The sequence below is a fragment of the Lemur catta genome, chromosome 5, assembly GCF_020740605.2.
Source record: "Lemur catta isolate mLemCat1 chromosome 5, mLemCat1.pri, whole genome shotgun sequence".
In the NCBI taxonomy this organism is placed as follows: Eukaryota; Metazoa; Chordata; class Mammalia; order Primates; family Lemuridae; genus Lemur; species Lemur catta.
Window position 1 is genome coordinate 25,964,527 of NC_059132.1, and position 24,050 is coordinate 25,988,576.

General features: G+C 40.2%; 1 protein-coding gene across 1 annotated transcript in view; it reads right to left on the reverse strand.

Moving 5' to 3' along the window:
- The window catches only part of SGCD (sarcoglycan delta), a 354,497-nt gene that overhangs the window by 320,771 nt on the left and 9,676 nt on the right, over window positions 1-24,050 (reverse strand). The window contains exon 2 of the mRNA XM_045551289.1: window positions 11,030-11,218. Within this exon, the coding sequence (XP_045407245.1) occupies window positions 11,030-11,218 (189 nt within the window). The remainder of the gene's footprint in view (window positions 1-11,029; window positions 11,219-24,050) is intronic.

A 24,050-nucleotide genomic window follows, 5' to 3' on the forward strand; every position in this document is an offset into this window, starting at 1 on the left:
TTAATGGTCAAAATTTCCTGACATTGATCAGCTCAAATTTCATGGTTAGCTAAGAGATAAGAACAAGCTGAGTTCCTATAGACACTGGTTCAGTAAGTTGTCCGAGTCTGCGAAAAGCAAATACTGCCTAGTTCTGCTATCCACTGCTCACTTTTGTTTATTTCAAAGTTGAGAGGTTGACTTTAGTACTTATTAGGCATGAAACCTAAGAGGTTCTCTCCTTAATAAAGCTGGTTTGTAATTAAAAGCTGGTAAAAATGCATTTGGTTAGGTTTCTCCAATAAATAGAAAGGCTATCCTCCTACTGAGGATTTTTTCCCCTATTAATGTTTTATTTCCAAAGCAACAAGTAGTTATTTCTATGTGACTTCATGAAGGCCAAAACATAACTCAAAAGCAACCAAACCATGTTTCTTACAACACCAGTTATGTAGTATCACCCCTTACCATTATTCATGAAGATAAAACTGCTAGAGTAGCCAATGGCTGAGCCAGTGACCACCTACACACTACACACTGACCACCACTGCTACTGAGTATGATATGAGTAAATTCATTACTCTTTATGAGACATATACTTTAAATTTTGACAGTGAATGTTTTCAGACAAAGCTAAGAAAAGCATGAACTTTGAAGTCAGACATATCTGGGTCTATATACTGACCCTGTTACTTCCTAGCTGTGGGAGCTGGACAGGTTAATTAAACTCTGTGCTTTGGTCTCCGTATATATAAAGAGGCAATAATAGGACCCTTCACAGGGTCCTGGTGAGGAATAAGAGAAAACACAGGCAGGGACTTAACACTGTGCCCAAAGAGTGTTCAATAATGCAAGGTGTGGTGTCTGCACACTTAACAGCAGGCAGTGGTGCTGGTATTGTTGTGCCACATGGATGGCCATGACAATTTCTCTATTTATTTTCTGTGGCTACCATAACAAATTACCACAAAACTGGTGGCTTAAAACAACATAATTTTATTTCCTTACAGTTCTGGAAGCCAGAATTCTGAAATCAAGTTGTCACCAGGGCTGCGTGCCCTCTGGAGGCTCTAGGGAGAATGTGTTCCTTGCCTCTTCCACCTTCCTGTGACTGTTGGCACCGCTTCATTTGTGGCCGCATCACTCCAACCTCTGCCTCTATGATCATATTGCCTCTTCCTCTTCTGTCTGTGCCAAATCTTCCTCTGCCTCACTGCTATAAGGTCACTTGTCATTAAATTTAGAGACCACCTGGATAATAATGCATGATAAATGTCCTCATCTCAAAATCCTTAATTTAGCTAAGACTCTTTTTCCAAATGAAGTAAGATACATAGATTCCAAGGACGAGGCCACGGAAATATCATTTTGGGGCCACCATTCAACCCACTACAATTTCCCATCTCACATACTCTTCTAGAACCTTGTAATGCCCCCATGAAGAATTATAGCCTACCTACCCTCCCCTTGCTTGAATCAGGCAGTACTTTTTGTCTGCCTTCAACACAGTAGAGTGGAAGCAACACTACCTGCCTACTCAGTCTAGGTCACAGCGATGCTGTGCTCTTTCACTTTCTTTAAATGGAACACACTCTGGAGCTTATCTACTCTGCTGAGAACCGGCCCAAAGCAGCCCTCCGGGAAGGGCCACGTGTAAGTGTTCTGGCCAGCTGAGGTCCCAGCTGACAACCCGCATCAACTGCCCACATATGTAAGTAAATACACTTTGAAATCATTCCAGCCACAGCTGTTGAGTCACCCAGCTCAAGTACTAGACATCGGGGAACAGAGACAAGCTGTCTCCACTGAGTGCTGCCCAAATTGGAGATTTGTGAACAAAATAAATTATTGCTGTTGTATTAAACCAGTAAGTTTGGGGGTAGTTTGTTGGGTAGCAATAGATAACCAGACCAATTATTTATTAAATAATTAAATGAATTAAGATTAAAAGTCTAAAAAGGCACATGAGATATATTTCCCTGGAACTTAGTATTCGTATCTTGGATCTCTGCCTAACTAGATATAGAGTGAGCAAGCAAACACACTCTCTCTCTCACTCTCTCTCTTTCTCTCTCTCTCTCTCTCTCACACACACACACACTTCTAGAGGAAAAAAGGCTCCCATCTCTCTCATTCTGGGTCAGAGTACAAGAGGACCCAGTAATTAGACAAAGAAACTATCTGAGCTTGGAGGACATTATATATTATCTAATCCAAACTGCATATCTTACATTTTGGGAGAACACAACTCAGAAACAGCCCCTGAACCTCCCTCTTCAATACAGCTCTTCACCCAACAGAAGCAAGAGGTCCATCATGCTCCTCCCAGGCAAGATGAAAAATCTATCATAGTCTCACTATCTTCCTAATTAAGAATACTGAAAGAAAGAGGAGACGGAGCATGAGTGTGTAGAAAAGGTACAAAGCTGATAAAAATGTAGTAGTTATTCTGACGATCTGTTAATCAGATTATGAGAAATTTTCTTCTCTTTCTGTTAAATTGTTTTTGTTTTCCTACCTTTATCTCATGGTTCCCAGTCTTGGAAAGTATCCAGGGCACAGAAAGGAATGGCCAAAAATTGTTGTATGGTGAGGAATGAAGAATTTCTTTGTTCAAGGGTCTTAGCATACCCTCGAAAACATATCTAAGATATAGGATGATAGTAGGTTATTAAATATAGAATGTCCAATTTCCTTAAGTACTAAATTTGACAGTGGTATCTCTGACATTTCACTTTAACACTTTTTTTTTTTTTTAACTGCCAAAGTGCACCCTCCTTCTTTCAAATGCACGTTTTGGCTTGTGATTATCTTTCAATTTTTTTTTAAAGCAATTGTTGTGAAACCATGAGTAAGTCAGATATTCATGTTATTTTGGAATATGAGTTCCATTGTAGAACCAATGCAGCACAGACAGCTCGAAATATCAACAAAATATTTGGTAAGGATGTGGCTAATGAAGTACATGGGGGGTTTGAGACGTTCCATTCTGGTGATTTTAATCTTGAAAATGAGCCACGTGGGTGACCTGAGAGCTATAGTGGAAGCGAATCCATCTCAACCTAGGCATGAATTAGCAGCAAGGTTTGATGTTACTATCCCAAAAATATTGTTCCATTTGAAACAAATGGACAAGGTAAAGAAGCTGGATAGATGGGTACTCACATGAATTAAACAAGCATAAGAAGAGAAATCGTCTTGAAGCTTGCCTTTCTTTACTGCCACAACATAAAGGTGAAACATTCTATACTATATTGTTACGTGTGTTGAAAAACGGATTCTTTTTGACAATCACAAGCATTCAGCACAAATGGATGGATAAAGATGAAGTCCTGAAACACAGTCAAAAACCGAACATTCCTCAAAAAAAGCTCATGGAGTCTGTTTGGTCCAGCGCTGGTATTATCCATTATAGCTTCATGAAACCTGGTCAATCAACTACAGTGGATGTCTACTGCAACCATTTGGATGAAATGATGAGGATGCTTGTGATTAAGCAGCTGAGATTGCACAACAGAGACAGGCCAATTCTCTTGCAAGACTACAAGCTGCAAAAAATAATGCTGTTCAAACTACAGAAGCTGGCCTTGGAAACTCCCTGTCATCCACTGTATTCACCAGACCTTGCACCGACTGACCACTTTTTCCAGGCTTGGGACCACTTCTTGCAGGGAAAAATAGTGAATTCTCAACAAGCTGTGAAAAACACCTTTCACGATTTCATCACCATTCACCCTCCAGGCTTCTTTGCTGCTGGCATAAGCAAGCTACTGTTAAGATGGCAAAACTGGACAGACAGTTTAGGCACAGACTTTGATTAATTATACTTTTTGTTTGTGATATAATAAGCTAAACTTTTGATTCGAAATCAGACATTTCATATTTAATGACCTAACAGATTCTAGACCAGTTCTGAAACAAAGAACTTCCTGTGATAATGGAAATGGTCCATATCCGCTCTGTCCAAGATGGCAGCTACTAGTCACATGTAGCTGTTGGACATTTGTGATGTGTCTAGTGTGAATAAGGAAATGAATTTTTAATGTTACTTAATTTTAATTTCTTAGTGGACAATTTTACTCTGGAAAGAGTATTTACAAAGCTCCCCTGAGCCTAAGAAATCCTAACTGATGAGTGTCAGGCAAACCACCTGACAGGAAACTTCCTGACATTCATTGGTTCTTTTCACAATTTGAATCACCTAACCCCCTTGCCTACCGTGGCAGGACCAACCTTCAGGTTATTTGTGGTAACATGTCCCTTAGGATTTGCGACTTCCCTCCTATGACTGCTTAATGTCTCAGTAAGAGTGAACAGATCTTTGAGATGTGGTTTGTTGAGATGTGGTCACAAGTGATTTCTGAGAGTTATTCAGAGTTTCACAACAACATGACCAACAAGACCCAAAAATTGTGTTTGTGAGCAGCTATGTGTGATATGTGAAGATAAAACTATTTCCAAGGAGATTTTCTAACATTCATTTTCTCAATTCTAGGACCGTAAAAAATAATTGTGGGTGTATGAAAATTCTCGTAAGTGGCAAAGGCCATGACTATTATCCAAATGATAGGATAAAATTACACAGTAATTTGTTTATAATTGGAATTCAAACTTCTCGGTTTGACCTCACAAGAGTCTCTATAATTTGTATTCTGTTCAACTTTTTCAGTGTCAAGCCCCCCTCTCTCCCTCCTTTCCCAGCCTCTCCTTCTTCAGTTCTCAGTAGCAGTTCTAGTTCTCAGTACTAGAACCATCATGTCTGAAGTTTCCCAATCATGTTTAACTCACCTGTTTCCAGGCTATAATCATGCTACTTTCTCTGCTTTAACCACAACTCAGAAGGCATTATCCATCCTTTAAGACTCAACAATCTTCCACTGCCTTCCAACTTAAGCTAATTTCTTCTTTCCTACTTCCTTAAAATATGTGTCATTTTTGGAAGGCATTAATATCGTGCATGTTTTTTTCCCTAGTAAACTGAGTTATCAGAATACAGAATTGTTTCTTATAATATTTAGTTTCTATCCAAAGCATAGTATACTGCACAGTGCACTTAAGAAATACTGATTGAAGAAAATCTGCCCAATAAATTGTATAACCTTATAGCAGTCTTGATTCATGTCATTTTGCAGCAATCACAATACCTAAATCATCCTCGATGATTTACATTCTTGCAAAGGTGTAAAATACAGGATACTTCCAACCAAAGAGGACATTAGAAGGCCATACCCTAGGACCCACCGTGGAATAAAATGAATTTTTGGTTTTTGTATTTCTCCATTACAATTTTCACATTGCTTCAGAAAATAACATTTTGGCAATTTTCAGACAGGTGGATTGAGCTAATGGATTACAAGTGATCACAGGAGTCAAAAGCACTGACAGACGCATGATGGTCCCAGTGTGGAAAGCCGTTCCAAGTCCCCAAGTGCAACTGACACCCACACTGAAGTGGACGCTACTCAAACACACAATATAGTCATTAACAGTGTTAAATGAAAAGTATAACTAACACCAATAATACCATTTTCTCTCCTTTGCTGAGCAAATCTGTATATTAACTAGGATGAAGTCTCCTGCTTCTAATCTATTTCACACACCACTATTACACCCTGCTCTTCTCATATAATTAAAATGTAGCAGATAGCTGATACCCAGGAGGGAGTTTCTGTATTAAAAATATCTTTCACAATAAAATTCAAACACTCATCTCATTTATGATCTGTCTACCTTAATAAATCAACTAATACTTCATTTTAAAAGCCATATAAAGCTCTATTAACCCATCTTTATACATTTTAATTTAGAGTGACTGCCTATTCATAATTTTCCCTTATTCATTTATTCAGTAAACATATTCTAAATATCTAGTATGTCCTAAGCAAGGTGCTTAAAGCTGGAGATACAAAGATGAACAGTTGAAGGTTACTGTCTTCCAGCTTAGTAGGGGAGTTTAATGTTACTGTCTTCACAGCCTAGTGGGGGAGACAGGAAAATAAATAAATGCAAGCACAACATAGCACAAAAGATGGAGTCATAAGCTCAATCTGGGAGGACATCAGACAATAAACGGAAGAAAACAATCTTAAAAAGGGCAATGTTGATAGAAGATCAAATGTAGATATGATTTGTAAGTGAATTCTGACTTCTTTTACAGCAAGGGTATCCAGACCAGCTGTACAGGTAGCAGGACTATGGAAAACGTGAGTCTGCCCTCCTAGGCCACAGCTGATAGGGGACCTGACTCTGTCTACAAGCATGCAAGCAACTACAATGTGAGGTGCAAAATCTACTGGGCCAATGTAAGTCCCTTTCTGGGATTTCGCCTGGGTAGTAACAAGAGACTGGACCAGGTGGAGATGGGAACTGTCAGGGAAAGGTCATTACATAGGGAAGGTCAAGGGCAGACACAAGCTGAAGTAGTAAGAACACAGAAAATGTGAATAAACAGAGGATTCATCAGTAGCACAGGAAGAGTCTGCGAAGAGAGGTGAGTCTTCTAAGGCAAGACTGATGCTATTTGGTCCAAGAAAGCCAGAGGGAGGACATCCCAGAGAGGTCTTGGCTCCTGACAGTGCTCTAGGTCCCACTGCTGTGAGGCTCACCCAAGCTGTCATCGATACCTTGGATTCCCAAGAGATCCCCCCCACCCCATTCCTGCTGCACGTGTATCCTCACTCCCCTCTACTGAGTTAGTCTGACAAGGTCACGGTTCTTTGAGCCTTCCCCAAACAGATGATGTTGTCAGTGTCCCGAGTTATGGAATACACCGGCCATTCTCTCTGGCTTTTACTGTTTTACACTGTGTCCAATTTACAAGTATTAGAATGCCTTCCTCTGACCCTCAGTGGATCTTTATCTTACTTTAGGGTAAATAAATCATGTTTTCGACATTGCACTCAACAAATTCAATTTGTCTTCGTGAAAAATAGCACTGGGAAAATGGGCCGCCTAGGGTCCTGAGGAAGAGCAGTGACTTTGGAGCCAGACTCCCTGCAGCCCATCCCAGCTGCACTGCTCACCGACTGGGTGGCGCTGGGCGAGTTACTGCACTTCTCAGAGCCTCTGCGTCCTCATCCGTAAAGTGGGGATAACAACAGTGCCTACCTCATAGGGCTTCTATGATTACCATATACGAAAATTGTAAAGTAAGTTCTGTATAAGTTTTTATTAAACAAGTGGATCTTCCTTTTTCACGTGATTACAAGTGACAGTGGTTTGGATTTTATAATTTTAATGAATAGATAAACAGAAGTCAGGTGATCTACATAACATAGTTACAGGTAGGTATAATTCACTGAGGACCTACCGTGCGGCCAGCACTGACCAGATGCTTGGCATCCATTATCTCATGTACACTGCCTGCAGAAGGCAACTTATAATGAACAAGCATATACTGAAAGCTTACTGGATAGCAGGCACTAGCAGGGCTACAAAGATGCATACAGCTTAGTCCCTGCTCCTGAGAAGTTCCCAGGGTGGCTGGGGTTCTCAAGCTGGGTCAGAAAACTTTGCTATTCACTTCAGTTCCATCATCAACAAAATAAGGAAATCCGATGGGGTGACTGCTAAGGTTCCTACGTCATCAAATTTTATAGGTACTGGGGTGAGAGATCATGCCACCTATTGATGACGGCTAAGACTTTTCGGTTTTGCCACTTAATAACCACTTGCGCTAAATGATTGTGTAGATGATCAATGCTGCGGTATTTTGAAAGGTCTTTGAGGCCAGGTTATTTGGAATAGGATGCTAGAATACACTGGTAGAAGCAATAGCCCTCTACAGACTGAGATTTCACAAGGCCAAGGGAAACACCAAAAAGGCAAAAATCATAGCATCCAAACAGGAATATGACATCTAGTTCAACTCATTCAGCTATATATTGGGTTCCAGAGGAGAAACGTAATACAGTTCATGGTCACGTTAGGCATCCAGTCTCTGACACTTGTGCTAGGACTTTTTGCACTGCCCCACAATATGTCAAACTATCTACTAGACCAGGCTCCAGAGTCAGACAGCTTGGGTCAAATCTCTAACTCTGCTGCTTATAGCTGTGTGATCTCAAATCAAGTTAGTGAGCCTCTCTCTCCCTTGGAAAGTTTGTATCATAATAGTATCTACCTGGATAAGAATTAAGTGAGATAATATTTGCACACTGCAACATCATAGTGCCTGGCATAGGAAGATCAATGAATGATGACAGCAAACACTTCTAGAAAGCTCTTACTATGTGCCAAGCTGTTCTGAACATGTTAAATTCATCACCTCCTCTAATCTTCAAAACAATCCTATGAGGGAGGTATTGCTATTACTCCTAGGAAGCAGCAAAAGAGGGTGAGAAAGGCTACAGTAAGTAGCAAAACCCAGAATTATACTTAAAACATTGGTCTCCTGTGTCTGAGCTCTGAACTACTACACCATCACAGAGGGTCTCTCATGACTTTCTGTTGCGAATACCGAATATTCCTACATGTCAGATGCTGCTAAAAATGTCTAAAATGAATTAACTCACTGAGTCTTCACACCAATCTATGAATACATGTTAAGTTTATATTAAATGCTTATTACACTAACACAAGAGGACAAAACAAAACGGTGCAAGGCGAGGGTCCTCAACTGCAATGCAAAGAGAAGTGAGATGAAGACTAAACATTCAGAACTAACAGGACATACTCTAAGCAGAAAATGCCACTGGATACCCCAGATGAGAGGGAACTTGGGACTGATGACACAGGGTGGGCAACAAAGATAATAAGCCATTTTATCAGCCTCAGAATTTTGATGAAGAACCAGATCATTACAGCAATTAGGGGGAGGAGGCAGACTGTAGTGGAAAAGTTTCACTATGACGTCAAACACCAGCTTTTCACTCATTAGCTGCGCGTCTTTCAGTAAGCCACTCAACTGCTGAGCCTTGGGTTTTCATTTAGTACAATGGGGAGAATAATACCTAATTTGCAGAGTTGCTTTGAAAATTAAATGAGAAAGTTTTTAAGGGCCATGCACAGGGACTAGCAGAGAACAGACAATTGTTCTTCTGGTTTACCTCTCAGACAAAGAAAACTTGGCTGGATGTTTATGCAGATTGCTAGCTTGAAAGGGCCCTTCCAGGATATAGCCTTGGGGATGGCACAGAATGCAAGTCTGACAACAAAGTAAAATTCCAGATATTCTATCTTGGGATAAATCACCACGTCTTCCGAAACACTTTCAGATGACATCACTCTCCTGGATCGTACTAACCAAGGGTTTTCACTACAGTGTGAGCTTTTCCAAATCCCAAATTACTGAACAATCCAAGCATAAAAAATAGCCACTCTTTCCTCTTGACAATATTTTTTTAAATCTCTGCATAAAATGCTTAACTGCTATCCTATTGATTTTTTCACTCTTTCTCCAACGTAACATTGCTTAATACCTCATTCTGTTCCTAAGATCTTCACTGTCAGTAAATTATTATTTGTGCAATAGAATTATAATTCTAAAAGAATATGTTTTATGCTGTGATTGATGGAAAATGTGCTTTTAACTTGCAGGGCAAGACCAATTTTCTAACACTTCAGTTCTATTTGCTGAAATGCATTACTGCTATAAAGCATCAATTATGGCTAATAACGGCATTATTCTTACCTCAGTAAGTACTTGGTTTGGTAAAGCTTTAAGGACTCTCAACTTTGGCAATCGATTTAGTTAACTACAGGAAAGAACCGATTTCATATAGATTATTACCTTAATGTCATATAAGTGGTGCTCAATATACATTTACATATACCTCTATTAAGCTTGCCAGATAAAACACACTCTGTGAGCTGTATTTGTATAATATCACAGTTATCAAAGTTTGAGCTCATATTTTCCACTACCTTACCCCTACATCTTTCAGGTTTTATAAATTAAATTCATGCCAGATTCAGGAAAAAAAAAAAAAATCACAAAAATAGGGAATTAGCCTCAAACAGGGGATTAGGGGGATACATTAGTCCCAGCTAAGTTCCAGTGGAAGGGTAATAAATTCTATCTTGCATTTTGGGCTCTACCACTCAACCACCTAACCACTAAAAACCTGGCAATCTTCCAAAATATCTTCTGATCCCTCAACTCTGCATCTAACTGGTAGGCAAGGAGCGTCAATTTCATCTTTTAAATGTCTTCTGAATCCTTCCTTTGATGCTATTATCCTAGGTTCAGTCTGCTTCTGCTTAATATTGCAATGCAGAAGGTTTTCTACTTAAGAACATCACAGAACATGCACATCAACAGATGGCAATTGCAGTCACTTGGACTTATGACCAAATGGACCCTGGGCACCCTCGGAGCCCTCATCTCTAAGAAACATTCCCCGTTCTATTGTATCCTCACTTGTTCAAGTTCCCTAGAATGCAAACTTGACCATCTCTCTCTTCCCTGCTTAAATACTTCTCTGCATTCTGCAGGCCCATAAAGAATGTACAGGTTCAAAAAGAGTTTATGGAGTCTGATTTTGAAACAGAAGTTAATGTGCTCCAATACTGCAGAATATATTACCTTAACCCCCATAACCCTATGGAAACTGACCTGAATAATCTCCCAAAGTTACTATTGCAATACAGAAGCTTTTCTGCATTTTTCAAAGGAACTGAACTCTTTTTCTCCCCTCAAGATAGAAATCTGTTACATCAAGGTAATTTTGATTAGATTGTTTCCTAGCTTTAACCACAAGCATTAAAAAGTGAGCCATCCTAAAGCCTGAAGCAGTGTCTGTAACCTTGGTTTATTGAGTTCTAATTAAGTCGAGCACCAACAAGCCCTACCATGAGGGATGGACACAGGCACAAGTAGAAAAGATGCAGCCCGTGCTCTTCTCACAATTCAGTCTCTCTGGGAAACACATGTCAAAATTATCACTTGGAATATGTATAATTAGAGATGTACATAAATGGAGATACAGGAACATCATGGAGGCACTTGACCAGGCAAGGAAGACAGAGAAAAGCAGTCCAAGCAGAAGAACCTGCCCATGCTTTTCCTTTCTCCAACTAGAGCTAAACAAACCTGTGTGGTTTTACTTACAATTGTGAAGTTCATGACTTTCAGAATCCAGATGGTCATGGCCAAGTTCACCAGTATTAAAATCATGAGGAGGAGGACGAAGAAATACAGGCATCTTTTCCGCCAGCCGTAAATCCCCACTTTGTATACTTGTGGCCCCTCAGAGCCGGGCATGGTGCTCCGGTGGTGTGTGTACTGCTCCTGAGGCATCTGAAATAAATGAGGCAAGGGAGAAGCACTCACATTAAACTGCTGAGAGAAGGAAAAAAAAAATCAACTGATGAAGAGATATGGCTGGCTGCTGTCTGTACATTTACACCCTCCTGACAACTCTAAAAATCTGCTTCCCCTGGACAAAAGCAGCTCCTCTGGATGCTTGCTGTAGTTCTCTCATTTTACGCAGCCCTCTCTCTTGATGAGCACTGAGACATCCTCATCCACCCCTATCCTGGGAAGAAAGGGACTCCTAGGAAGTTATTTTCCAAATGGCTCTTAAAATTCCAACATCCTGTGAGGGAGACACTCAAAGACCTACCAAAGGGCTGAAGGTAAAATTTAGAACGACTCAAGAAAATAAAGTAACCCTAGCAGTTCATCTTGATAGCATAAAGATACTACTCAGGCCATTTATTTGGGGGCTGGGAGCGGGTAAACAAAATCTCAAATGCAATCATTCTGTATTGCCAGGTAGTCAGTGGCAAAAGTATTTTAGACTTCAAAAGCATCCTGGTAGACAGAGCTCAAGCCTCAACTTGATTCAGAAATCTTCAACAAGCGATAGTCTAGTAAATACCTCACTACCCTCTGAGTTACTCCTTGTGAGTTAAGCAATTCTAATTGTTATCAATCAACTTATTTAAGAAACATAAAGGAGGGTCAAAAACAAGCAAGACGTAAACGCACTCTCAAGGAGCTTGCAGGCTAATGGGAGGATGAATTAGTTAAACACAGATTATAGGAGAGTGAGATAAGTTGGAAAAGTATTTGTCAGCCTTAAGTCATATGTTAATCCTCTTTAAAATAAGGAAGCTTTCCCAAATCCCTGCTGTTGACACAAATTATCTTTATACTAGCATTACTGATTAGGTACCAACACAAAGCTAGATAGACTCATCACTTTCATAAAACTCTAAAACCAAAGCAAATTTTAAAATTAAATACAAATAAAAGTACAAAATTCTTATCATTCAAAATGGAGAATAATCAAGCACTACAAAATAGGATGATTTGCTAAAACTGAATTGCATGAATGTGGTACCCAGGACTTTGGCACAGGGTCTTCAGATAATGGCGTAGCCATTATTTTGGCATTTTTTACTTCAGTCCTCATGTAGGCATACTGCATTCCATGAAAATGAAGCCTGCTCTATTTATTTTCTTCCTAGCCAATAGCAACTAGATTAGTAATATGTGGTGCCAATGTGACCATAATGACAAACCAAAATTTGGGCCTTCAAATCACATCCTTGGTTATTAGGTCACCTTCCAGATGGTTCAGAATATGATTATTTTATGATTTTTAGATAATCATCAAAATGCACATGTAAAACCTAAAAATCCCTCAGAGAACTCATGGCCGTTAGGCATCAGTGGAATTTCATTTGAAAAATTGAGTAGCTTCATCCTTATGGTCAACTAAAATGCTCCACGAAGGCCTACATGGCATCTGTCTCGTTCTAAACACTACCCAAGCACCGACATCAGTACTGAATATATGTTGGAATATGTGTGTGGAATGAATGAATGAGAAAAAATGCATAAACAATGACCAAATGAATGATTTCCCATCTGTTACTAGTTCTGGTGCTGTTTGGGGATATACAAAAGTCCAAGCCAAACATCACGGGGAAGTTCTTGTTTGTATACTTGCAAACTGCCATTTCAGCCTCCCAAGGCATTGGGTTCCCAGCCAAGCAGTGAGCTTTACACTGTAAGAGGATCACAACTTTACATCTCAGCTCCCGACAAGTGTTTTGTAGATCAGGGATGTGTTGTAAGAAGAGGGGTACAAAACAAAGCCATCAATCACTGGCCTTTTTACACACCGAGATCAAATAAAAATAAAAAGAACATTTTATAAGCCTGAAGAACATCAGGCCTTTATTTTCCATTAAATAAAATTCTGTGAATTAAGAAAATGATCACAAAATCGTAGAATCATATCTGCAAGGTCCTTTAGTTTCAATCAACTAATTTTATGAAAGAGCCAAATTAGGATTAGAGAAATTAATCCACTTGTGCAGGGCTCCGGGGACTGTGGTGGGGCAGGGGAGAGAACAATAATCCATGCTTCTCAGGGGCGTGATGAACAGTGAGAAACTCTTCTCAAATAAATGTACAGAAGCTAGTGACATTGTCACTACACCAGTTGCCTTTTCTCTATCATTCACCCCAACCAGTGGTGTCATTATACAATTTAACTATGAAATGGAAATGTGTTCAGTGACCATTTCTGAGATGATAGGATGGGGATATCGATATCACATTTGTGATTATTTTTTTTTCCACATAGATATTGTTACAGGCCTTGACAGAATGCAGTGATTATCCTGACAGGGGGTCCTCAGTCCTGGATGCACAGCAGAATCACTCATGGAGCTGTCAAAGAATCTACATGCAGGTTAATTAAATAACAATTACAGGGGTGGCACCCAGGTATGTGTGTTTTTAAAAAGGTCCCCAGATAATTCAAAGGGTACACAGGATTGCGTATCATTGGTCTAGAATAATGTCACTCTACCTTGATGATGCATCAGAATTGAAAAGGAACTTAAGTAATACAGTTCAAATTCTGAGCTCCAGCATTAGAATCTCAAGCTCAGGGTGATACATTACTTAAAAGCTCCCCAGGTGATTCCAAGCATTTGGGACAACAACTAAAAAATGGCTTTTTTTTTTTTTTTCTCCAAAGACTAACTTAAGGCAAAAGTCTTAAAAGAAACTCCAGCAAGTCAAACAGCAAAAATCAGAGCTCTTCTCCTGAAAGCAAGAATGAGGGTCTGGCTACTCTTGAGCACCTTCTGCAGAACCCGTGGGCTCCCAGGAGCCACTGATTTTGCCCAGCGTCACTAATGACCAGCTGAGGAGCTCAAGACCGGGAGAAGCAGCTCCCCTCCCACCACACAGTGAATTAGAAGCTGAGCAGAGATTATAACTCAGATTCTTCGCTGAAGGGTACAAGGCTCTTGCATCTCCACGACACCCACTTTAATGAGCCACATGAAACAAAATACTCCAGTGTCCAACTCTGTAACATACATAAATAAGGAACAGGGAAGCGGGTAATTTTCTATAAATGATCATAATAGGAGGCCTTGCAAGGCAAACATAAGGTAATGGATACATCTGTTATAAATAATCCCTTCATGCAAAAAAGAAATGTAGACATGCTGTGTATTTTAATTTTTCTAGTCAAAAATTAAAGCATGCTGAAATGATAAAAAGCAAAGGATGAAAGACGATCTCATCTCCAATCTGTGTTTCTTCTTGTTCCTTCCCGGAAGAAATTTACTGTCCAAGGAATGCAATTAAAGTTTTAAGTCCTCACTTGGGCCAGTCCCTTTGAAGGCCCTGGGAGAGGCCTGAGTAATGCATGAACATAGCCATACATTTTTGTAAAATTGAAAAAGGATGTTTTAATTGTAACTAGCTAAACCCTGTCTTTTTCTACTCTGACATGTCTATTTTGGTAATTAGAACAGTATCTTAAACTTTTTCATTATCACTGTATCTGTTATAGTGACCTATGATCAATGATCTTTGATATCACTATTAACATTGTTTGGTGGCACCACAAAACCCATTAATATAAGATAGCAAACTTGATCAACAAACGTTGTGTGTGTTCTGAATGCTCCACCGACCACCTGGTTCCTCCATCTCCCTCCTTCTCCTCAGGCTTCTTCATTCCCTGAGACATACTGAAATTAGGTCAAATAAGAATCCCACACCGGCCTCTAAGTGTTCAAGTGAAAGGAAAAGTCACATGTCTCTCACTTTAAATCAAAAGCTAGAAATGATCAAGTTTAGTGAGGAAGGCATGTCAAAAGCCAAGACAGGCCAAAAGCTAGGCCTCTCGTGACACTGAAGTTGTGAATGCAAAGGCAAAGTTCTCAAAAGTGCTGCTCCAGTGAACACACAATGGCAGAAAGTGAAACAGGCTTATTGCTGCTATGAAGAAAGTTTGACTGGTCTGGATAGAAGATCAAACTAGCCACAGCACGTCCTTAAGCCAAAACCTAGTCCAGAGCAAGGCCTTAACTCTCTTTAATTCTATGAAAGTTGAGAGCGATGAGGAAGCTGTAGAAGAACATTTGGAACCTAGCAGAGGTTGGTTCAGGAGGCTTAAGGAAAGAAGCCATCTCCTTAATATCAAGGTGAAGCAGCAAGTGCTGATGGAGAAGCTATAGCAAGTTATACAGAAGGTCAAGTGAAGATCACTGAGTGTGGTGGCCACACTGAACAACAGATTTTCAAAGTAGGAGAAACAGTCTCATACTGCAAGAAGATACCATCTAGGACTTTCATAACTAGAGAAGAGAAGTCAATGCCTGGCTTCAAAGGAGAGTCTGACTCTCTTGTTAGGGGCTAATGTAGCTGGTGACTTTAAGTTGAAGCCAACGCTCACTTACCATTCCAAAAATCATAGGGCCTTTAAGAATTACGCTGAATTTACTCTGCCTATGCTCTAGAAATGGAACAGCACAGCCTGGATGACAGCACATCTGTTTATGGCATGGTTTACCAGATATTTTAAGCTCACTATAGAGACCTTTTGCCCAGCAAAAAAGATCCCTTCCAAAATATTATTGCTCACTGACAATGTATCTGGTCAACCAAGAGCTCCAGTGGAGATATACAAGGAGATTAATGACGGTTTTTTTGCCTGCTAATACCACATCCATTCTGCAGCCCATGGATCAAGGAGTCATTTTGACTTTCAGGTCTTATTACTGAAGAAATACATTTCATACGGCCATAACTGCCATAGATAGTGATTTCTTTGATGGATCTGGGCAATATAAATTGAAAACCTCCTGGGAAAGGTTCACCATTCTAGATGCCGTTAAGAACATCTGTGATTCATGAGAGGAAGTCAAAACAGCAACCTCAACAGGAATTTGGAATAAATTGATTCCAACCCTCATGGATGACTTTGAGGGGTTCAAGACTTCAGTGGAGGAAGTAACTGCAGATGTGGTAGAAATAGCAAGAGAACTAGAAATGGAAATGGATCCTGAAGATGGTACTGAATAGCTGCAATCTCATGACAAAACTTGAACGGATGAGGAGTGACTTCTTATGGATGAGCAAAGAAAATGGTTTCCTGAAATGGAATCTACGCCTGATGAAAATGTGCACATTGTTCAAATGACAACAAAGGATTCAGAACAGTACATAAACTTAGTTGATAAAGCAGCAGCAGTGTTTCAGAGGGCTGACTCTGATTTTGAAAGAAGTTTTGCTATGGGTAAAAGGCTATCAAACAGTAAGTATATCATGCTACAGAGGATTTTTTGTGAAAGGAAGAATCTATCACCATGTCAAACCTCATTGTTGTCTTATTTTAAGAAACTGGCACAGTCACCCCAATCTTTAGCAACCACCACCCTGACCAGCCAGCAGCCAGCAACATCAGACAAGACCCTCCAGCAGCAGAAAGATAACATCTCACTGAAGGGTCGGATGATTGTTTGCATTTTTTAGCAATAAAGTATTTTTAATTAAGATATGCACATTTTTAAGATACCATGCTATTGCACACTTAATAGACTACACTGTAATGTAAACATAACTTTTATATGCACTGGGAAACCAAAAAAAATTGTGTCGCTTGCTTTATTACAATATTTTTTTTATTATAGTCGTCTGAAGCTGAACCTGCAATGTCTCCATGGTATGCCTGTATCTCAGCTTGCCTTTATTGTCCTATTTGTTGCTTTGTTTTACTTTAATTAATGCCCAGGGCTTCCAGATCATTGGTTAGCCCTAGGAATCTCACATTTTAATCTTTCCACTGAAATGGCCCATTCAAACACCCCTCATAAAAATTCAATGTACTTTTTTTTTTATAATGCTCATTTTCCTTAGACCTTCTGAAGCTTTGGCCACTGCCAACTTCCCTTCCCGCCTGGAAACTTTGTCTTTCTTCGGCATTCACGACACTGCAGGCCCAGGGTTCTTTTCCTAAATCTCTGATTACCCTCCGTCTTTCCAAACTCTCTAATCTGCCTCTTTGTTTCAAGTTCATGTTATGAGTTAGTGTTATCTGTCTCCCCTCAAAGATAACATTCAATGTCCCACTTTCATCTGCACTTCTATGAGGATGAAACCCAGCTTACTACTGTAACTCCAACTGTCATCTCAAACTGAACCTATTTCAATGTTTTTAGTCCATCTACTCACTCACCGTATCATCACAGAGCATCGATCAAATTCCACATACTGTACCAGATCCTCCAGATCCTGCAAGTTAGCAGAGTTACCCTGCCTTTATGAAATTCACTGTCCAGATGGTGGGAGACAATAAACACTGTGAATGCATAAAGACAGAAAATAAAGTGTGTTCACTGCATACACCAAAATATATCTGGTAGTGCTGCATATAGACTGATCAAGGGAGAACTCTCTGAGGATGTGACATTTGAGCTGAAACTTGAAAGATAAGACAGTGAAGTGAGGACAGAGGTAAAAAAAAAAAAAAAAAAATGTCCCGGGCAGAGGGAAGAAAACTCAGGCAAAGGCCCCAGTGCGTGAGAGACCCATGTGACTGGCTTGTAATGCATGAAGTGGGGAAGAGCACAAGGTGAGGTTTAAGAAGTTGGTAGGAGTCAGATGATGCTGGGCCTTGGAGACCACAGGAAGAAGTTCTGATGCTATGGTGTTAGCTATGGGTTTGTCATATGTGGTCTTTATTATGTTGAGGTATGTTCCTTCTTTGCCCAGTGTGTTACGGAAAAAGTAGTAAAAAACCACAGAAGTATTTGAAACAAAGGAATGATATTCTGATTTATAATTTTAGGAAGCGTATAGCAGTGCACAGACTACCAAAGGTGCTAACTAAATATTTGTTGTTTGATGATAATTAACCACCTTTTTTATCCCACCCTCTATAAAAGTCATGCATCCAAAACACTCTTCAACTTTGAATAACTCAGCAAAATGAATCTCAATCAGTAATAGCATGCCCCCTAGGAGGCTTCTTTGCATCTGTGAGCATGCAGAGAACATGTAAATTTTAAAAAGGAGTCCATCTCCAAATATACCCATCTCCTAAGACTCACAAGACAGTAATACTGCCCATCAGTCTTTGGGAAGCTTCTTCACATTGTTGTGTAACTTTATTTATTTTTTTTTTTTACAGTGACATATGTCATCTCTCTGAATATGGCCTATAATCTCCTAGGTATTTAAAACATCCTTGAACTCTAGGAGCACCTAAAGAACATGCATGTGTATACACACACACACATACACACACGTATGGCTTTGTTCAATGAATAAAAATCAAGCCAATGTTTAAAAGCATATCCTTTAGTAGTAAGTAAACAGCTATAATATCAGAAGAAATGAAAGCTTACACAACTTTGCCTTTTCAAAAGCACATGCAATTGTACCAATGCTATGTGGCCTTATATCCAAAGCATTACTCCTTCGTGAGGCTATTTTTAGTGTTCACCTGTTTATAAACAAATCCGGTTGACTTAAAGATAATCTGTTTCTTGCACATCAAATGCAATAGGATTCTAGTTCCTAAAGAATGAATATAGTAAAACTCTCTGTAGCTTTGCCATTAGGTAGGAAGAAACTACCAATAGTCAAGGAAATGTGATAATATAACTACCCATAATCATGAGCTAATTAAATAGCTGCCAAATAGAACAGACGTAGAGTTTCCAAAGGAGGTCATTCTGGATGGACACGCCACTAAAGCATGCTTGTGAAAGCTGTAACCTCACGGTCTCTGGCATCCAACTGTTCATACCTGAGATCACGTATCATTAAAGAATCAAGACCTGGGATTAATTTGATGTGACCATTTCAAGGAAAGGATCCCTTGTTATGACTTGAACTTGAGAAGAACCCTCCCCTCCTGTTTCAATTCTGCCCCTGGAGCCATCACCGACACCTCAGTGACTTTCCGAAGCCCTTGGAGCTTTTTCCAGTGGCCGCATAAAGACCCAACCTCAGTCACAGGAGCCTCCTAAACTGTGTACAAATCCCACACTTACTGTGAAGTTGTCACCAGGATCCTTGAACCAGGCCCAGCCTAAGTGACACCTGGACCCAAGTGTTATGCTGTCTCTCTGATTAAGGAATCTGCAATGAGCATCAGAGTGATGAGTCCCACCTTCTTTGACAAGTCTTTGACATCGTAACAGAGAAACTGGCCTGATCATACTCTGGTGCTCATTAATTTTATACCATGTTGATTCCCTTTCCTCTATCTGGTAGGTATCAAATAGTTACTATGGAAATCTTTTGTTGCCCCTCTTCCTACATTTCAGCAATAGATGTAGGAACAATGGAAGGTTTTGGGGCAGCAACATACACAGCTATTTACTTTGTCAGGCTAAGCACATAGCCCAGTCTAGTAAAGCCGTCACTTTGTGTCTGCATTCAGTATTTTTGTTCCAGCAAGGTTCATCTTCAAGAGAAGAACAAATGTTTTCCTTTTATCCCCCCCATGTAAGAGAGCTATCTGGAAAATATTAATAGTTACAATATCTACATTATCAATTTGCTGTGCAAGAATGCATTATGTTTTTCAGGGATGATAAAAAAATATTAGTCAACTTTGTGAAACCCTATCAGTGTCTCAAGTTTCCTGATGATTTTTCTTTTTGGCCTGTAAAATTACATGGGCCACGATCAACTCTACTAATAAGGTAGAGTTGAGAAAAAGGAGAGTCACTGGCAGGCAGTTCACTAACACTCGCTTGACTGTGCGCACCACGAGGCTGCAGAATATCTTGTTCCATAAAGGAATTTATGGGGGAGGTGCTAATGGGTGCAGATCTCTGTTCAGTGACGTAACTGTGGGGGAAGGAGGCGTGGCAAAGCACAGAGCTGGCCCGCAAGGAAATCCTTGATCCCAGTCTATCTTTTCAGCAGTGAAAGAGAAAAAATTTTTTGACCATCTATACTACGTGCCAGTAGGCCCTGGAGACATGTAGGTCTTCAAAAGCATGAAAATAATCATATTCTGTTTCCATCAAGCTCCTATTTTCATGGGAGAGATGGACAATAAACAAGTAAATAGATAAAACCATTGGAACTGAAGTTAGGGGCTAGGAAACGAGGGCCCCATGATAGAGAAGAGAGGGTGACCCACTCTGCTCATGGAAGGCCATTCTGACAAGGTGACAAGGTGGAACCTGGGGCAGGGAGGGAAACTTTCCAGCAGAGGGCAGAGCAAGCATTAATGGCCCCAAGAGCTCAAGCTCAAGTGCTGGAATTGAAGGAGCTCAGGGAGGGTGAGAGAGGAGTTTTTAGAAAGATGTAAAGCACCTCCTCCTAGGTTATGATAAAGAATGAAGAAAAATATAACAAGACTAATAACTATGTTATCTTATTTAGAAATGACACGAGTGATACAAATCAGGTGAGCTAATTTTTTTTTTGGTGTTGCTGCTTGTTTAAATTTTGGGCAAATTTAAAAGTAAACAGGAATTACATAACTATTGGACTGTAACCAGTTTATATAAATAGCAAGCACGGGGTTTCCATACAAGCTTGACACAATTTCTAGAATTTGTTGTAGAATCAGAGTCATTTTGGATTATCTTGGCACGTAAACAATCCTTCATTAGCCATGTTAATTTTGAGGTCTCTGATTTAAAATTACTTGCTCTCAAGGTTTGTTTTCATTCAGTCATCCATACAAGGCATTAGTCTTGGATTGCAAGTGTTTGGCACCATTTAGACATTTGTAACAAACTCATCACTTTTAGTTTTGATATAACAATTGCTATTTTTTTCTTATAAAATTTATCCAGAAAGGTAAATGCCTATTTATGTGAAATAACCCAGGAATGGTGTCTTCTTCTTAAACAAATTTTTAGATTAATTTAATAGTTAGGTGTTCCATATTTAAGCTTTCTAAGAACTGGAATATTTAAGAGTTGAACAATTTTTACTGAAAAAAATTACATAAGCAGATGTATTTAAAATAATAATAAAAAAATACTACAGTGAAGAAAATCTCATTCACACCTTCAGCCTCCCTCCATAGAAGCAACCACTAGGACCACATTATTTCTTATCCTCATAGAAACATTCAATACACATGCAGGTTTTATTGAATATGTATGTTCAATACACATACACTTTAATATTTCTTTTTTATACAAACAAGAGCATATTTTTCATATTGCTCTAAATCTAACTTGGCCCACTTATAACTAAGCATTAGTCCCATAAAAACAAAGAAATCTATTTTTTAACAGATAGGCCATTTTAAATTGCATGGATATATGATATTTAACTTAATCAACTCCTTAGAGATGAACACTGATGTTGTTTCCAGTAATGTTCTGTTACCTATGATGATTTAAACCAATAAATACTTCCCAGATACTACCACATGCTGGTATTAGACAGCCAGCAGCAACAAGATAGAATCCCTGCCTCGCAGACCTACGTTTTAGAGGAAAAATGGGAAATAGATAAATATACAACTAACTTATTGTACTTATTCTTGGGAATCCGTTTTATGAAGTTAAAAATGAGGCAGCAGAAGAGGACAGTGTTGGGAGCTCCTGGTTAAGGAACAGAGAGGAAAAGCCTCTCTGTAGTGGAGAGATTTGAGACCAAAACATGAACGAGCAAGAGAGTAAAGCATGAGGATACTGGGGAAGCATTTCAGTTGGTGCAAACAGTACCAGCAAGTGCAAAGGCCCTGAGGTGGGGTTTGCTTGGCACGTGTGAAGGACAGGGTGGCCAGATCAGAGTGAAGCAGGAGGACAGTGTTTCAAAATGCACTTGGGTGCAGGAGGAATGAAGAGTTTGTAGGGTCTTATAAGCCCCAGTAAAAACCGTAGGTATGACACTGATTGTGACAGTGACCACTGGAGAACTGTGGGAATCAGACGATCAGATTTTCCCTTTGGGGTCACTCTGGCTGTTCTCTAGGGAACAGACCGCAGGAGATGAGAATGGAAATGGAGAGAGCAGAGACCTGTGACTACTGTGACTGCCCAGAGAGAAGTGACAGTGGCCCAGCCCTGTGGAAAGGGGAGCGAGAAGGTGGAGAATTGCTGTATTTGGAATCTACTGGGAAAGTAGAGCTGATAGGATTTGCTGCTGCCTGAGACACAGGATGTGGAGAAAGGACAGGAGCGGAGGGGACACCAATGTCCTGGCATAGGCAGCCAGGGGAACGACCCTGCCACTTATCAGGATGGGGACAGCAGAGACACAGGCGGCTTGCGAGGCAGGAGCACATGGAGTACATGGAGGTGGCGGACACAGACAGCTCTGCTAATGCTGAGTACATATAAAACTCCAAGAGGATGGTGTCCCGCTGGCACCTGGAAATGAGGCCGGACTTCAGGAGGAAGAGCAGTGGGCCTTGAGACATAGTATGTAAAGCTCCAGCACATGGATACCACTGAAAGCCACAGGAATGGAGCACACGTGTTTCACACATGGCCAAATACACCTCCTCTGGAAACCAAATTGCTAGACCAAAGTGTACACATACTTTTAATAGATATTATTATCAAAGCAGTGCCCAAATTGTAATACGCCCTGTATTTAAGTATAAAATACTTATCTCTGATGAACCAAAAGATATTTCAGTATCATCACGAGCATCAATTCTCACCATCCTAGAGGTGCAGATGGGGGTCCATGTGAGGCACATGCAGACAGAAGCGAAGCACACACATGGGGATTTGCACCAGGCATTGTCAGATACACGAGTGCACACAGTCCTGACAACACTCTGAAAGATCTGTATAATTAAGACTGCTTTATAAAGGAAGAAACAGAGGTCCCAGAAAATGCAGGAATGTTCTCAAGGAACATTCCTATTAAGTCTGTCAGGGCCTGGGCTCAGGCTCAGGCTCAGGCCCCACTGTCTCTGTATTCCACACCCAGTGAGGCACAGACTTAGCTTTCCCTGAATCGAATGCAAGGAATTCAGAATGACCACAGAGGTGTGTGTGGTGTGGAATGCATTTAAAAGGGCATAAACACTACCAGCCCCCTTCAGGTCCTCCCATGGCTCTGTTCTAGGCATTTGGGATACATCAATGAGCAAAAGCAAAGACCCCGATCTCATGGCAGTGGTAGGAGGTAGTGATGGGGGAGACAGATACCAAGCATGAAAACCAAAGTGTATTAAGCTCATGTTACAAGAGGATGAATGCTAGGAGGAAACGACTCTTCCCCAAAAAGACTGCAAAAAAGAGATCAGAAGTACCATGGGGTGGGGAGTACAGCGGGGTCAATTTTTAAAAGCATGGTAAGGGTTGACCTTCTGCAGAAGGTATTAATAATATTTGAGCAAAGACTTGAAGGAATCAAAAGTATTACATAAAACTCAGAGACATCATTCTGAACCTAGTCCTTGATGTTGTAATTGGAGGACCAGAAAAGAAGGTGTGAACTGAACACCCTTGAGCAGGAAAAATAATTTCAGACACCCCAACACAAATTTAATGGTATCATTTTCACACGCAAAGGATGATGCAGCTCCCCCTTCGTGGCCACTTCTCTGGCCAGCCTTAGCAGGAGAGCAGATCTGCTCAGCCAGCCAGCTGCCCTGTGCCGTACAAGGCCAGGGCTTTTCAAATCCCCACGGACGATTCTGACCAGAACCAGATAATGACAATCACAGTTGAGCTGCTACAGCTCTTCTGTGACTTGGGGACCAAGCTGTGTAATAAAATTATAATGAACATGATTCAGACACTTGAGATCAGAGAGGGACACACAAGTCCTCAGGGAATGTGGACCATATAAAGTCCAAATTCTTATTTAACAGATGAGAAAACAAGGTCCAGGGAGGTGAGGTGACTTAATCAAGATCAAAGAA